Source organism: Mus musculus, chromosome 6 (genome assembly GCF_000001635.26).
Source record: "Mus musculus strain C57BL/6J chromosome 6, GRCm38.p6 C57BL/6J".
Classification (NCBI taxonomy): Eukaryota; Metazoa; Chordata; class Mammalia; order Rodentia; family Muridae; genus Mus; species Mus musculus.
The window spans coordinates 42586941-42602133 of record NC_000072.6 but is presented as its reverse complement, the minus strand read 5'-3'; the positions used below and the strand labels follow the sequence as shown (position 1 = coordinate 42602133).

The 15193-nt window shown below is 41.4% G+C and overlaps 1 protein-coding gene across 1 annotated transcript; it reads left to right on the top strand.

Annotated features, from left to right (window-relative positions):
- The first annotated feature begins 4761 nt into the window (after window positions 1-4761).
- On the top strand, window positions 4762-14921 carry Tcaf3 (TRPM8 channel-associated factor 3). Its single transcript, NM_203396.1, has 7 exons — window positions 4762-5480; window positions 7941-8905; window positions 9185-9282; window positions 10109-10322; window positions 10614-10853; window positions 12121-12458; window positions 14386-14921. The coding sequence occupies exons 1-7, from the start codon at window positions 4858-4860 to the stop codon at window positions 14650-14652; spliced, it is 2745 nt and encodes a 914-aa protein (NP_981933.1). The 5' UTR covers window positions 4762-4857; the 3' UTR covers window positions 14653-14921.
- Window positions 14922-15193: the final 272 nt, after the last annotated feature.

Genomic DNA, 15193 nt, shown 5'->3' with positions numbered 1-15193 from the left:
GGACTGGAGTGTGTGGTGTAAAATTTAGAATGAATCAATAAAAAGTTTCTAAAAGTCATTCTTAGGAAGAATACAATCCTCCAGAGACCAACCCCCAATGGAGGCAATTCTTTATTGAGACTCTCTCTCTCTCTGTATCATTCAGTGTTGTGCTGTATCAAGTTGATAATTAAAGCTAACACTTTTATTGTTTGCTGTTTCCTAGGATGGAAGCTTTGAGAGATCCCATTGCTTACCACAGAAAAAGACTAGTTTAAAGAGGAGGAAGCTGGTCACTCAGATAGAGCTACTGCTGCAACTGAAGGAGCTAAAAAATCTCAGAGCTTAAGTCACATCTGCAAGGGTTATGGATGCAAAGGTTATGAGGGGTCAAGACACAACGCAAGACTCACAAGAAGTACAGCTTGAGTGTCCCTCTATTATTCAATGAAGTCTCCAGCCCAAACACCACCCTTCCCAGGGGAAGCAGGAAGAAGGACAATACTAAAAAGTGATCACACTTCTCTTCTTATGTACAGAATCTCCAGTTTGTCCACCCTAAGTCCACAGAGACATCTCTTCTTCTCAGGAGACACGAGCTATACATATAAGACATCCAGGTAAGTAGTGTGACTCTTGTTGAAATATTAGGTCTTTGCTGTGTAGGCACAGACAGAAGGTGTAAAAGCATCCTTGCTTTGGATTTTAGAGTTAAGAGCTATGCCTTGGGCTCTGCTAACACTACTGCTTACTATGTTCTCTATTGCTGTAAAAGGAGTGGTTTATAAAGAAAATATGCTAAGTTTGGCTCATAGAACTGAAGGCTGCAGAGTCCAAAAACTAGCAGCTACATTGGTCAGAGTTAGTCTTGTGTTCATACTAGAAAAGGGGCAGGACAAACTATTCCTTGTGGGAGAAAGAGTATGAGGAGAAGCCTCACTTTATGCAAACCCATCTTCTTGGGGCTTATCCAGATCATAGGAAGAATGGCTTCATTTCTGCATTAGTGAACAACATTCCTGGAAGAAGGCATGAATCCCTCTTGAAGACCCAATCACCTATTAAGGCCCCACTACTTCTCAATAATATTACATTAGCAATCAATTTCTACAATTTCTTCTGAGGGAGAAATATATACTTAAACCATAGCATACAGAAATGTAGGTGTGGACTTGGGCCCATATATTAGAAAAGGCATAAGTCTTGGGCTTGGTTCAGTTAGTAAAATGTGTGTGGCTAGCATGCATGAATCCCTGGGTTTGATCTTCAGCACTGCAAAAAATGGGTGCAGTGGTACACGTTTGTAATCTCCTGTTTCAGGAAGTAAAGGCAAGAAGATCAGAAGTTCAAGGCCATCATCAGTTAGAGAACTGAGGTCAGCCTGTGTTAGAGGTTGTGCTTTTACAAAACAAAGGACAAAAGGAAGGAGAGAAAAGAGGAGGGAGGGAGGGAGGGAGAGACAGAGAGAGGGAGAGAGAGGGAGAGAGAGACAGAGACAGAGAGAGACACAGAGAGAGACAGACAGACAGACAAAGAGAGATGGAGAGAGAGAGAGAGAGAGAGAGAGAGAGATGCAGTGCCCATAGGCAAGTCAGAGGACAGCTCTTGAGAGTCAGTCCTCTCCTTCCACCATGTAGATTCTAGATACCACACTCAGGTTGTCAGGCTTAACAGCAAGCACCTTAATTCACTGAGCCATCTTATCCACCCTATTAAATGATTTTGAATAGGACTGTGTACCATGTCCTTAACACAAATCTCCACCCATGCCCTTTCACCCAAGGTGCCTTCTCCTCATCCCTCACAGATGCTGAAGCCAGCAGATTTTATAGAACATCTACCTTATGCACTTACCCCATTTCCTATCATTAGGTGGGTGACTGGTGTTTCTGTCTCCCAGTTCTTGACTGGTTCTACCACACCTAGAATTTATGATAAGATCTCCTAAGGTGTGAGGAACCAAACACCCTTCCGTCTTCAAACAAAGACAGTAGATGAATCTTTAAAATCTTCTCTAGTACTTAGACTTCATTCTGAAATGACAAGGAGTGTGAGCAGTATTCCTCCTGAGGACTGACATTACCCATTTCTTTGTTCAAGCATATATCTCTGGTTACCTCAATAACAGTCCAAAGAACCCAAGTGCTAGGCAGAATATTGGCAAATCTACAGCTATGGAAAGAGTATGCAGGGAGTAGTATACTTATACCCGTTCTTTCTAAAACTTGCATGGGGTACGCAGGTCTTTTAACTATCTGTAAACCATTCATCAACTATAGCTGACAGATTAAGCTAGTGCTGAAACTGAAGTGTCTTGCCTGGCCTTCTTGCTACTCAAAATGAACAAAGCTCTCCCTCACTCACTCGGTTGGGAAGCCTCTCAGTGCTACACTGATGTAGAAGAAACTCAAAGAAATAAAACTGATGTTACAAAGCAGTGGTTCTCAGCCTTCCTAATGCTGTGACCTTTTAAACATGTTGTGATGACCCCCCCCCAGCCATAAAATTCCTTTTGGTGCTGCTACCTAAAAGCTATAATTTTGCTACTATTAAGAAGTATAATGTAAATATTTTTTAGAGAGAGAAGTTTGACAAAGGGGTCACAACCCACAGGTTGATAACCACTATTATAAAGGATTTACCAATAAATTTGCTTAGTAGACTTTAGGTCACACAAGTAGAATTTAGCTTAAGGAGCACTGCTTCCAAATACCCCCAAAGTATGCTAACCAGTCCTGTGAGAGATAAGCCGAATTTAGGGTGCTAGAATTTACATGTTTATTCACCTACTGCTAGGCTCCATTCCCATAACAAAGAAGATTGCCCTAACTTATAACTAACCATTATGCCCATCCCTAATGCCATACCTATAAGGGCAGCTCAGGGGAGACAGCACTGGGACACAATCATCATTAAGTCCTAGTCTGCCATTAAGTCCTGTGTGCTCTTATCAGGAAAAATATAATTCTACCAGATGGACAAGATGATCCTAAGAAATAATTTTGGCAACAGCTTTGCCGTGTAAATCTCCTAACTACCTAAGCAGCCAGACTTGCAGTCTCCTGTCTCTGTTTAAATTGTTCAGAGTGAGACCTGGGGCCCGGACAAAGGAGATTTAAAGATGACAGTGTTTACGGAATGCATAAGCCTAGGTGTATATAAGTTAAAATCTTTTGCTCAATCCTGATTCTTATTTAGACATTAGCCCCAGCCAGCTTGGCACTTTAGCAAAAAGCTTTTTCTTCATATCTAAGTGTGCAGAGTTATCTCTCACTGGGAAGGCAATGCCTATTCACAATCCAACTTCAAAATGAATCAAAGCCATGTTTTGAGTCTAAAGATCCTGTACCTTGTACTTTCTAAGAACAAGTCTCTGTTCTCAGAAATTTTGTTATCTGGCTTCTGGTGGTAAATGAGTATTGTAAAACAGCAAAAGAGGGACAGGGTGGAATGGCATTTTACAGGAAATGACCTCTTGTAGACTAAAAATCACAAGTCAAATTCTCATTTTTAAGTAGAGTCTTTATTGAGAATAGAATGGAATACAAAGTTGTAAAGTCATGCAAAGAGAATCTCATGCAAAGAGAATCCCAGACTTCCATTCCTGGGCCGAAAGTAGTGTTCCTATTTCCCAGGAGTGAGGCACCATCTTTAGTTACATGTCTCTTGGACTAACAAATACCCTGACAAAAAGTAACCTAGGGAAATTTATTAGGGTTCACAATTCCAGGTTCTCTATTCATCATGTCAGGGGTGTTGCAAGGTAAGGGGCTTGAGGATATCACACCATATCCACAGTCATGAACACAAGAAGATGCATGCATTGTGCCTACTACTGGCTTGCTGTAGAACTAGCTAGATTTCTCTACTCTTACATAGTCCAGGACCCAACATGAGAAATGGTGCCTCTTGAAGTCAAATCGGGTCTTTCCACTCCAATTAACAATCAAGACAACCACTCCCAAGACACGTTCACAGGCCAACTTGATCCATATAATTCCTGGTTGAGATTCTTTGCCCAGGTGGATCCAGGTTGTGTCAACTGGACAGTGAAAACTAACTAGCACAGAAAGTTTCTTACCAGAGGAGGAGTTTGTGTGATCACTGATTACAATTGGCGCCTGAAATCTGAAGATCCTGGAACAGGCTAGAGGCACCAGTAGTGCAAAGAGATGTAATTGATATTTTGCAGAATTTGATGATGGGGTGTTTGAAGTGGAGAGAGGACGGGGGCAAATGTGATTCTGAAACTCTGCTGCTCCCCATCATTCTGAGCAACAGGGAAGACTGATAAATGTGCAGGAGTCAGCTTTAGACAGATACCTATGCCAATCTATAAACAAATCAGCCTATACATCAAACCTCTCAAGGTTGATAGCATCTTCTTTACACAGAAAGAAATGAGTTCAAATGTTTGTTCCTTTGAGAAGATAAAGATGAGCTCAGTTCCTCACAAATAACAGTTGGAACTGATACGCGTATGAAAACAAAAGGATTTGTGTGCACCAGAGAAGTCTGGTCTGGGGTCAGCCACGGGGATCAATACAGCTCTTATACATGAACAGTAGCTTTAACTGCAGTGTCTGGTGGGCAGCAGGGGGCCAGAAGAGAGGAGAGCTAACACAATGAAAGAACGTCATAGTGAGCATCTGGGTGGAAGTAGGAAAGAAATAGCAAGAAAGAACTGAGTTGTGAACATACATCCTGAGAATGAAGCGCCTCAGATGAAATCAAAGGAGAGGTAAGTATTCTAACTTCTCAGGCTTGAGTACAGGATTCGTCGTGTAAGACTCTGTGAAAACACTTCTTGATTTCATTTATTTAGCATCTGTTCACTCATCCTGAGTCTCTGCTTCCTCTGCAGCAGCTGGCAGAACCATGGCAACAACCCCTGATGCTGCTTTTGAGACCCTCATGAATGGAGTGACCAGCTGGGATCTTCCCAAAGAACCCATTCCCAGTGAACTTCTCCTTACTGGGGAGTCAGCCTTCCCAGTGATGGTGAATGACAAGGGCCAGGTGCTCATTGCTGCCTCTTCCTATGGACAAGGCCGCCTGGTGGTCGTATCCCATGAGAGCTACCTGCTGCACGATGGCTTGGTTCCATTTCTTCTCAATGTGGTGAAATGGCTCTGCCCCTGCCCAGGGGCTCCCATAGCGGTGCATTCTTCCTTAGCATCATTAGTTAACATCCTAGGTGATTCTGGGATAAATGCCTTGGTTCAGCCTGAGCCTGGAGAGGCTCTGGGAGTTTATTGCATTGATGCCTACAATGATGCCTTGACTGAGAAGCTGATCCAATTCCTGAAGAATGGAGGAGGTTTGCTAATTGGAGGCCAGGCTTTGAATTGGGCTGCTCACCATGGCCATGATAAAGTGCTATCCATTTTTCCTGGAAACCAGGTGACAAGTGTGGCTGGAGTATATTTCACTGATATCTCTGCGAATAGAGACTGGTTCAAGGTTTCTAAGGAGATACCCAATCTCAGACTCTATGTCCAGTAAGTAAAGCTTTCCTCATTGGACTCTCACTCTTGTTAAATAACAGCCAAATTATCCTATTCTAAAAGGAGATTTCAGCCTAACATGGATAACCTGGTTATCACATAGTGAAATAATTATAACTACTAATGCAATTATCATGTATGGTAGTCTTCTTAGTAAATGTTTCATTGCATGAAGAGACTCCATGACCACAGAAACTCTTACAAAGGAAATCATTTAACTGAGGACCGGTTAACACATTCAGAGTTTTAATCCATTATTGTCACAATGGATATGATAGCACACAGGCAGACAAGCTGGAGAACAAGCTGAGAGTTCTACATCTAGACTGATAGGCAGCAGGAAGGGAAAGACTCTGGGCCTGGATTGAGCCTCTGAAACCTCAATGCTTACCCCAGTGACATACTTTCTCCAACAAGGAGTGCCATTCCCTAGTGCCATTCCATACTTGAATCTATAGGGGCCATATTTATATAAACTACCACAGTAGTTAAGCAACAATATCTTATTTTCTCTAGTATAGACTGGTTATTAACTACCTTGAGGTCAGGGTATTTTGTTGCATTTACAATTGAATATCCTCATCATAAGTCTTTAGAGAGGAGTGGTTACAACTTGAAAGGTAAGTTATAAAAAGGTCTACAAAATATATAAAATACAAATTGTGTTTGTTTATATCTGGGGAGATGGCTCAAAAGAAAAAAAAATGCTTGCCAAGCAAGTGTGAGGACCAAAATTAAATCCCAAGCAACCACATAAATGCTAGGTTAGCAAGTTGCCCATCCAATCAATAATCCTAGCATGGAGGAGGAGGCAGAGATAAGGGAGGACGTTTTCTACTACACTACATGAACAGGTAAGCTCTGGGTTCAACTGAGAGATACAACCTTAATAGATAAGATGGAGAATGATCAAGGAAGACTTCAAACATCACTTTCAGTCTACCATGTATGTGCATGCACACTCTTAAACCTGTGTTCTACACACAGATGTTAGTACACACACAGTAGCAAACAGGCACATATACATATACCCTCTCTCACACAGAGAGATTTTAAAAAAGGAATTTTGTCTATTTTGCTTACCGTTGTATTATTTGATCATCATGCAGGACCTGGCATTGTAAATAGGGACTATACATGAATGAATGAATGAATGAATGAATGAATGAATCAATCAATCAATCAATCAATCAATCAATCAGTCAATCAGTCAGTCAATCAATCAGTCAGTAAGTCAATCAAGTACAATGCCAACTATCCCAAAGATAGCAAAGAAAATGTATCATGAATAAACTACGTATCTTTACATTCCAAAACCTCTCTCTCCTGGAGCAGAGTAGAACCATCAGGAAAAGGTAATGTCTGAGTGGGAAAGTGTGGTGAGATAGCTAGTGCCAGTCCTGAAGCGTCTTTTTCATAATAGATGGGGATTCTTCATAAAGATGAGGTAAAAATTGGGAAAATAGTGGGTTTCCCTTGACTGAAGGATTGGATCAACTGCCCAACACATTTGACTACAAAAAGAGTAACTATAGTGTTGAGTGGTGGTGGCCAAATCCCAGCACTTGAAAGCAGAGACAGGCAGATCTCTGAGACCAGCCTGGTCTACAGAGCAGGTTTCAAAACAGACAGAGATACACAGAGAAACCCTATATTGAAAAATAAAACACAAACCAAACAAAAATGAGTAACTGTCGCATGATGGAGGACAGCAGAGGTATAAGTTATTATCAATATTTGTTGTTAAAGTTTTCACATGAGTATCTATCTGCATCATATCAAATGCAAGTTTTCACACCTAGTCTAAAAAGGTGAATTCTGGATTCAAAGATATTTGTTTATGAAATGTTTATTGAAATGAAAAATTGCCATTTTAAAAGACCATAATAACTTATACTCATGACAAAATATAGCTTATATTAGTACTATGAATGAACTTTTGAATTATGAAATTTTTTGGTATTGTTGTCGCTATTCATTTATGTTTTCTGATTACCAATTTATAGCAATTCTCACTTCTTTCTTGAAGTACTTGCTCTTCATTTTTTCTTTCATCTTTTCCTTTGATTATTAAATGTTCTTCCTGTATTATAGATACTACCTTTTGACGTGTTGTAAATATATCCTCTCACCTTTTGCTCAGTATTTTGGTTTTGTCTGTTTGGTTATGGTTTTTCAGTCTTTTGTTTTGGTATTCATAAGCCCACATACTGGCTCTGATCAACTTTATCAATGTTCTTTCCTTTCTTCCCTTCCTCTCATCTTACTTTCCATTTCCTCCCAGTTAGAATTTGAAGGTACATCATGGCGAGGTAAAAGGATCACTCTACTCTGTTTACTCTTAAAGGTTTTGGATTAAAAGAACTGAGGACCAACCAGGGCGGTCTCCGCTGACCCACCAATATCACACTCACTTCTTTTGCAGAGTCTGATGTGAGAACTGTCTCTTTCCAGGTGTGAGGATGAGCTCGAGGACGACCAGCAGCAGCTCCTGAAAGGGATGTCTGAGATATACATCGAGGCGGGTGTAATCCCCTCCCAGCTGCTTGTGCATGGACAGCGGGCATTTCCCTTGGGAGTAGACAATTCACTCAATTGCTTTCTTGCAGCTGCCCGCTATGGCCGTGGTCGGGTGGTGCTGGGGGGAAATGAGAGTCTCATACTTAATCAAACTATGCTGCCATTTGTGCTTAATGCTTTACACTGGCTGATGGGGAACCAGACAGGCAGAATTGGGTTAGCTTCAGATATGAAAGTACTGAAGTCTATGTTACCAAACAGCAGTTTCCAGTGGAGTGAATCAGAACTTCTAACCAGTGACTTGAGCGTGTTTTGCTGCTGCTCACTCGCCAATATAGATTCCGAGGAGGTAGAGGAATTTGTTGCAGAAGGTGGAGGCTTGCTAATTGGTGCAGAGGCCTGGTCGTGGGGCCGCAGGAATCCATACTCTAGCTGTATGACTCAATACCCAGATAACATCGTCCTTAAGCGCTTTGGCCTTGGTATCACTAGCCATGTGGCCCAGCGAGGCAGTTTCCCATTCCCCAATCCTGAAGGGACAAACTATCACTTTCGGAGAGCCCTGTCTCAATTTGAGTCCGTGATCTACAGCCGGGGGAGTAGCTTACACGAGAGCTGGCTGAATAAGCTCTCACAAGATTGTTTCTACATGTTTCAAATGACCCATCAGAGGATTTCCATCTACGACTCTGTGAAGAAACATGCTCTGAAAATGATCCAAAGCAAGGACTTTCCAAGTGTGACTGAACAATACCCGATCGCAAGGGGCAGCTCACAGGCTTTTCTTCTATCCCTGGCTTATGAATTATTCAAATCCGGAGTTGACAGATCTCAGCTACTTCCCCCTCCCGCCTTACTACCTCCTACAGAATCTCCAATAACCATTAAAATAAGCACAGGTAAAAAAATGGAGAGCAGGCCCTGGACATGCAGGAGTAGAGAAAGAAAGCTGGCTAAATTCAGCTTCACTTGGGGGGGGGTGGCTTTCCCCCCAAATTCCATCTTCTTTCTTCTCTATAATCTTTTGTGAAGGTAAGTCTAGGAACACAGGCAGCTGAAGTGGTTTGAGGATGTTCTGGGGGACCCTGTAGCTCTGAGATTGGGGGAACTTGGGGAATTCTGGAAGAGGGTGGAATCGTGGAAGGGACAACTACAACCTTTCTTATGACTCTCATCAGACAATGACAACTCCTGGGTGAGCACTGGACTGTACTTACCTGAAGGGCAGGTTGCACAAGTATTACTTCCCAGTGAAGCTACTCATGCCAAGCTGAAGGTAAAGCATTTGTATCCCTATTGAATTTCTGACCTGTCCATAGCAGCTTCACATCCTCTTCTAGTCACTTTATTCTCTTATTTGAGACAGGGTTTCTCTATGTAGCTCTGGCTGTCATAAAACTTGTTATGTAGATCCTCCTGCCACACTTCAGTTATAGTTTAGATTTTCCCAACAGCCTCACTAGTATAAATCAGAAACACACTTATTTTATAGACAAAGGCAATAGTCACTAAAAAGCTAAATTGTGGCACATTAAGAAATGTATCTTCTTTATCCCCTCTCCATCTTGTACTTACTATCAACGCTTCTCTCAGTTTTTCTTTCCTGGGGTATCTGAAATACTATACAAATATTTTCCAAGCTTAACTCCATAAACCATTTCCATAGTCCTCAAGAAAAATGAGGAGACCCAAGGAAAATGGCATAGACATAGGCATTGTGTTTTCTGAATCAATATTTACCTTGGAACTGGTTTAACGTTTTTTTTTTAAGCCCCAAGTACTTATGAACAGATAAGAAAGCAAAAAAGAAAATGGATAAATGGTACTATATTTTATTTATGTACGAAATGAGACACTTATCATTCTGAGATTATCTTCTTTTTACCTCTACCAGGTCTTTTACACACACACACACACACACACACACACACACACACACACACTAAATCCTATACTTTTTGTCTCATTTATTTGGAAACTACCTGGGATAGTGAAAAGATTATCACTTTTAGAAATGCATTTTTACTTCCCCAACTTTGACCCCATTTAATTATATAAAATGGTTTTGTCATTCTCATGAAGACTTATGCTTACTATTATAGGTCCTCATTGGCTGCCACAGGGACAACATAAGCCAAGCAAGAACTTACTTCCGTCCCCCTGTGATGACCTATGTGTACCACTTAACTTCATCCCAGACATCCATCTCCTGGCTCTATGGGGGCCTTCTCTACATCATGGTCCCCAACAAATATAATCAGGATAATGTGTCTGTCACCATCCGTGGGGCTGTATCTGCTCCATACTTCAGGCTGGGTAAGTAGGAAACCCAGTTTCAGTGGGAAACAAAGCTGGGGGAAACTAGAGTGAGAGAAGGGATCTGGCTTGAGAGAAAGCAATGGAGTGATTGGGGAAAAGGTGAGTCTCAAGACAGAAAATGGACTAAGAAATATGAATACTCTTCTGGGAGGTCTGAAAGGAGACAGGGAAAGACAACGGAGATTTATTACCAAGCTATCTTTTCATGTGGTCTACAGTTGAAGGTCTACAATTGAAATCTAGAAAAAAAAAATGTTGTGGGCCAAGCTAGGTAACTTTTATTTCCAGGTAAGACGACCCAGGAGGAATGGAAGAATCTTATCACACACAGCAAAGCTCCGTGGGGAGAACTAGCCACAGACAATATCATCCTGACAATTCCAACGGTAAACCTCAAGGAGCTTCAGGACCCCTATCCACTGCTCCAACTCTGGGACAAGATGGTAAGGGCTGTAGCCAAGCTGGCAGCCCGGCCCTTCCCTTTTCAGAGAGCTGAGAGGGTCGTACTTGACAAGCAGATTTCATTCGGTAGGTACTTCGTGGGAATGTTCTGAGAGTTGACTTTCCATCCACCTGACATAATTTGATGGAGATCAGCTGGGGAAGCCACATCTTTTAAATCTCAAATATACAAAGAGTTACAGGATAGTAAGACTGAAAAGCAAAGTCTGCCAATAATTTATATGTCCCATCAAGAAAGATAATTAAATGGAGCCAAAGCTGGGGAAGTAAAAGTGCATTTCTAAAAGTGATAATCTTTTCTCTATCCCAGCTAGTTTCCAAATAAATGAGACAGAAACTGTAGGATTTATTTGATAAGTTTTCTAGCACAATAACTGGGCAGTTATTAATCGATTCTAAACCTCAAAGATAATTTGATTACCTCCCAGCCAAATCCCTGAGATACTTGCATTTTAGTATTTTGTTTCTAACCCAGCTGGTTTTTTTTTTTTTTTTGGAACCCTCTCCTCATGGTGAATTTCTCTCTCTCTCTCTCTCTCTCTCTCTCTCTCTCTCTCTCTCTCTCTCTCTCTCTCTCTCTCTCTCTCTCTCCCACCCTCCTCTGGCTGGAATCAGAAGTCTAGCCCTATTTTCTCTTTTCTCTCTTCTGCCCAGCCATTGGCTGACCAGCTTTTATTGACAAATAAGAGGATAAATTAGAAGCAATGTTTGCACAACATTGATGCAGGAGATACATAGAACAAGCGTTACAGTGCCATGTCTGGATTGCAGGCAGATATGGGGACAGAGAAATCAGCATTTGAATGATACAAGGATAATCTTTACACAGTGTACAAAACAGTAAACCTACTGGAAAGAGAAAAGACAAGAGATGTATACTTAGTTTTCAGCAGAGCCAAGAGGACTTGTTAATGCTGAATAAAACAGAACAAATAATAGGTGTGGAAGGAACAATGAGAAAAACTAATTGCCATCTGCAGACATTCAAAAATGATTCCTTAAGATGAATACTAATCTGGAGAAGACTCTTGCTGTTTTCCCTCATCTAGACACAAGACCTCATGATGTGCATATATCACCCATCTGAAAGCAGGAAATAATGAGTGATGCCAATCAGCATTGCGTTCCACATATATCTACTATTCACAGTGAAACGCAGATAGGCATCAAATTCTGTCCAAGGAAAAGAGAAGAAAGCCCTCATGGGCTGCAAATAAGCTTAGGTAGTGAGTAGAGCCCATGTGAACTTACTCATATTCTAAGTCTTCTGGGATGGTAGTGGAGATGCAGACTATGTGTCACTTCACCTCTTACGTCCTGGTATTTTCCTCAGGTTTCCTTCATTCTGGATACCCCATCATGGGCCTAATTAGTATAGTAGAAGGCATCATCAGCGAGTTCAAAATAAGATCACATGGCATTTGGGGTGTGATACATGAACTGGGCCACAACCATCAGAAGTCTGGATGGACTTTTCCACCTCACACCACCGAAGCTTTGTGCAATCTCTGGACTATTTATGTGCATGAGACAGTTTTAAACATCCCCAGGGAGCAAGCCCATCCTTCTCTGAATCCTGAGCTTAGGAGGCAGAGGATCAAATACCACCTGAACAAGGGAGCACCTCTGAGCAACTGGATTATGTGGACAGCTCTAGAAACTTATCTCCAGGTACCGTGTATATATTCAGGGAGACTGGAACCAGCAGACTTCCTGGTAATCTCAAGATCCCTACACAGTGTAGAGAGATGGGCAAATGGTGTCATCTTCTTGTAGATCAGGCATGACACATATGATGTGGCTAATTAAATGTGTTTCCTCTTCTCTACCACATAACTCTGTGGAAAAAATAAAATGTATGGAATCATTATGGAAATCACAGCAGAATTACATAGCTGTGCCCAGACACTCTATGGAGAAACCCAGCTTAGCCAGATGCAAATAGTTTCTCCTGACCAACCTTGGGAGCTTCGGAGAAATTAGTGTCACCCTACTCTACCCTATTATGGAAGATAGATCATAGGGACAGTAACATGGTAACAAATTATTCAAAATGTGATCATCTCCAGCAAACTTGAAATATGAATGAAGTCAGGTATCATTGTAAAATAAGTGATATGCAGTATTTTACAGCATTTCTAAACCCTTCCCTTCTACTTCCTTACTAACTGTGGGAAATACATTGAAAGAAAATATCCATACTACATGCTCAAATTTCCAGGGCAGCAGAGATGAACCCTGCTGTTGACCTAATTAATTAGTAAAGACAAACCTAGAGGCTAGTTTTAACCCTTTAGTCACTATAGTACTCTATCTCTGGGTTTTTACCACCATTGTAATTTCAGTGAGTCTGAGATAACTTCTGGATCACATCAGTGTCCTTATTAATAGGGAAATGGCCTTAAAATCTATAGGACCCAGTCGTGGTATCAGTTAAAACCTTGACATTCATGATCAATTCAAAGCCTTTGGTGACAAACTGCTGCTCTGAGGTCTGAGACTGAATTTCTGGCCATGTAGCCAACACCCCCCCCCCCATTACTGGTGTTCTGTATTCCAATGTCGCAAGTAAAGTCCAGTTCAACTTTCAATCTAGTTGTCCATTACCCTTTTCATAGTCTCCCTATTTCTCAACTGGACTAGTCTTGCAGAGTACTGCCAGCAAATGCTATAAACCTGAAACCCACCAGTAGTTCCCTGCTCCTTCGTGTAGAACACCACACTGCCTGCATCCAGTTCCAGTTCTCACCTGTTACACAGTCTGCTACAGCTACACACCTTCAGAATGGCTCACCATGGCTCATGTCGCTGACATTTACCAATGATGCCTTTTCTACCTAAAACAGTTTTGTGTCTTATAAATATCCAAAATCACCCATTTAGCTTTTAACATCAGTTTTTCTAAAGCCTCCAGGAACCTTTCCCATATTATTTTTCTTCGAAATATTTATTCCCTACCCCACATTCTAATATAGCTTGCATGAGCATTCGTCGATTGTCTAAGCATGTGCCTCTGACTCTGGTGCTTAGCACGGCTTCCAAATCCATACAGACCTCCAATGACAATTGGATCTAGCTAATGTAAAGCATCTTCTAATGGTCCAGGCTGTGGTTACAGTTGAGCAAGAATGAAAGAACCAGGTGGAGCGCGATTGCTCAAGGCTCTTAGTCCCAAAAGTCACAGATTCTCAAATGATGAGCCAGCACATCTAAAGTAGAATAATCCCAGTCATCCATTTCCAGTGTTTAGCTGCACAAGATGAACAGATATGGCTCTCCTCAGTAAGATTCAGGTCTTCATCGTTAAGCAGCAACGGTAATAACAGTGCTGAAATTAATTGCCACTTACTAAGACCTTGATATGAATCAAATGAGTTACAACACAAAATCTCCCTGAGATTGGACTGAGGAAGCTTGAGATAGGGCACCTATCACAGGGATAGGCTTCTTCAGGGAAAGAAAGGAGAGAGCCACTGACAAATTAAATCAACATAACAGGATGGTTTATAACTAAAACCCGCCATGTGGTTTTATGTGTGTGTTCAGGAGTTGACTTGCAGGTTGTATATGTCACTCTCTCATGTCCTTCTCTTTCCAGCTCCAGGAGGGCTTTGGGTGGGAGCCATTCATCCAGGTCTTTGCTGACTACCGAACCCTCTCTGGCCTTCCTCAAAACAATGAAGACAAGATGAATCTGTGGGTGAAGAAGTTCTCTGAGGCTGTGCATAAGAATCTGGCACCTTTCTTTGAAGCCTGGGGCTGGCCTGTCAAATATGCTGTGGCTAAAAGCCTAGCCTCTTTGCCAGAGTGGCAGGAAAACCCCATGAAAAGGTATACAGCTGAAGGTACAGAAGGCAGAGAGTGAACACACACTATCTCTTCTCTCTGGGAGAAGAATATTTATGTGATGCAACCGAAAAGCCCTAATGATTCAAGATTCAATTTTAGGGACCACCCCCGTTATTAGAATCATCTTAATTCTTTTGTAAGGTAGAGATTAAATTACACAGCAGCTTTCAAATTTTGCAATATAGATGACTCAATATATTGCCTCTAGATTAATCTTAAACTGTGAGATTTGTATCTTGACCTTCTTGTTTAGCATCTTTCATGTTCTGTTTGTTTACAAAAGCTCCCCAAATCCAGGGTCTTAAATGAAGAACTATCTTCGATTGGCTCCACATATATTGTTTTGCTATTCCTAAAATTAATGTGCAAATATCACCTGTCTGAGTGGTTTAAATAGAGTAGGTGATCAACAAATACTTTGTCAATATGAGTAATATTGTGATCGAGAACTCGCTTGCTTAGCTCAGGTTAACCTTTGTGCAAGAGCAAAACTACCACTTATGAACTATCACAGGCAGGTCCTGTCTCAAGCTATTATGTTACTGGAAGTTAAAGGA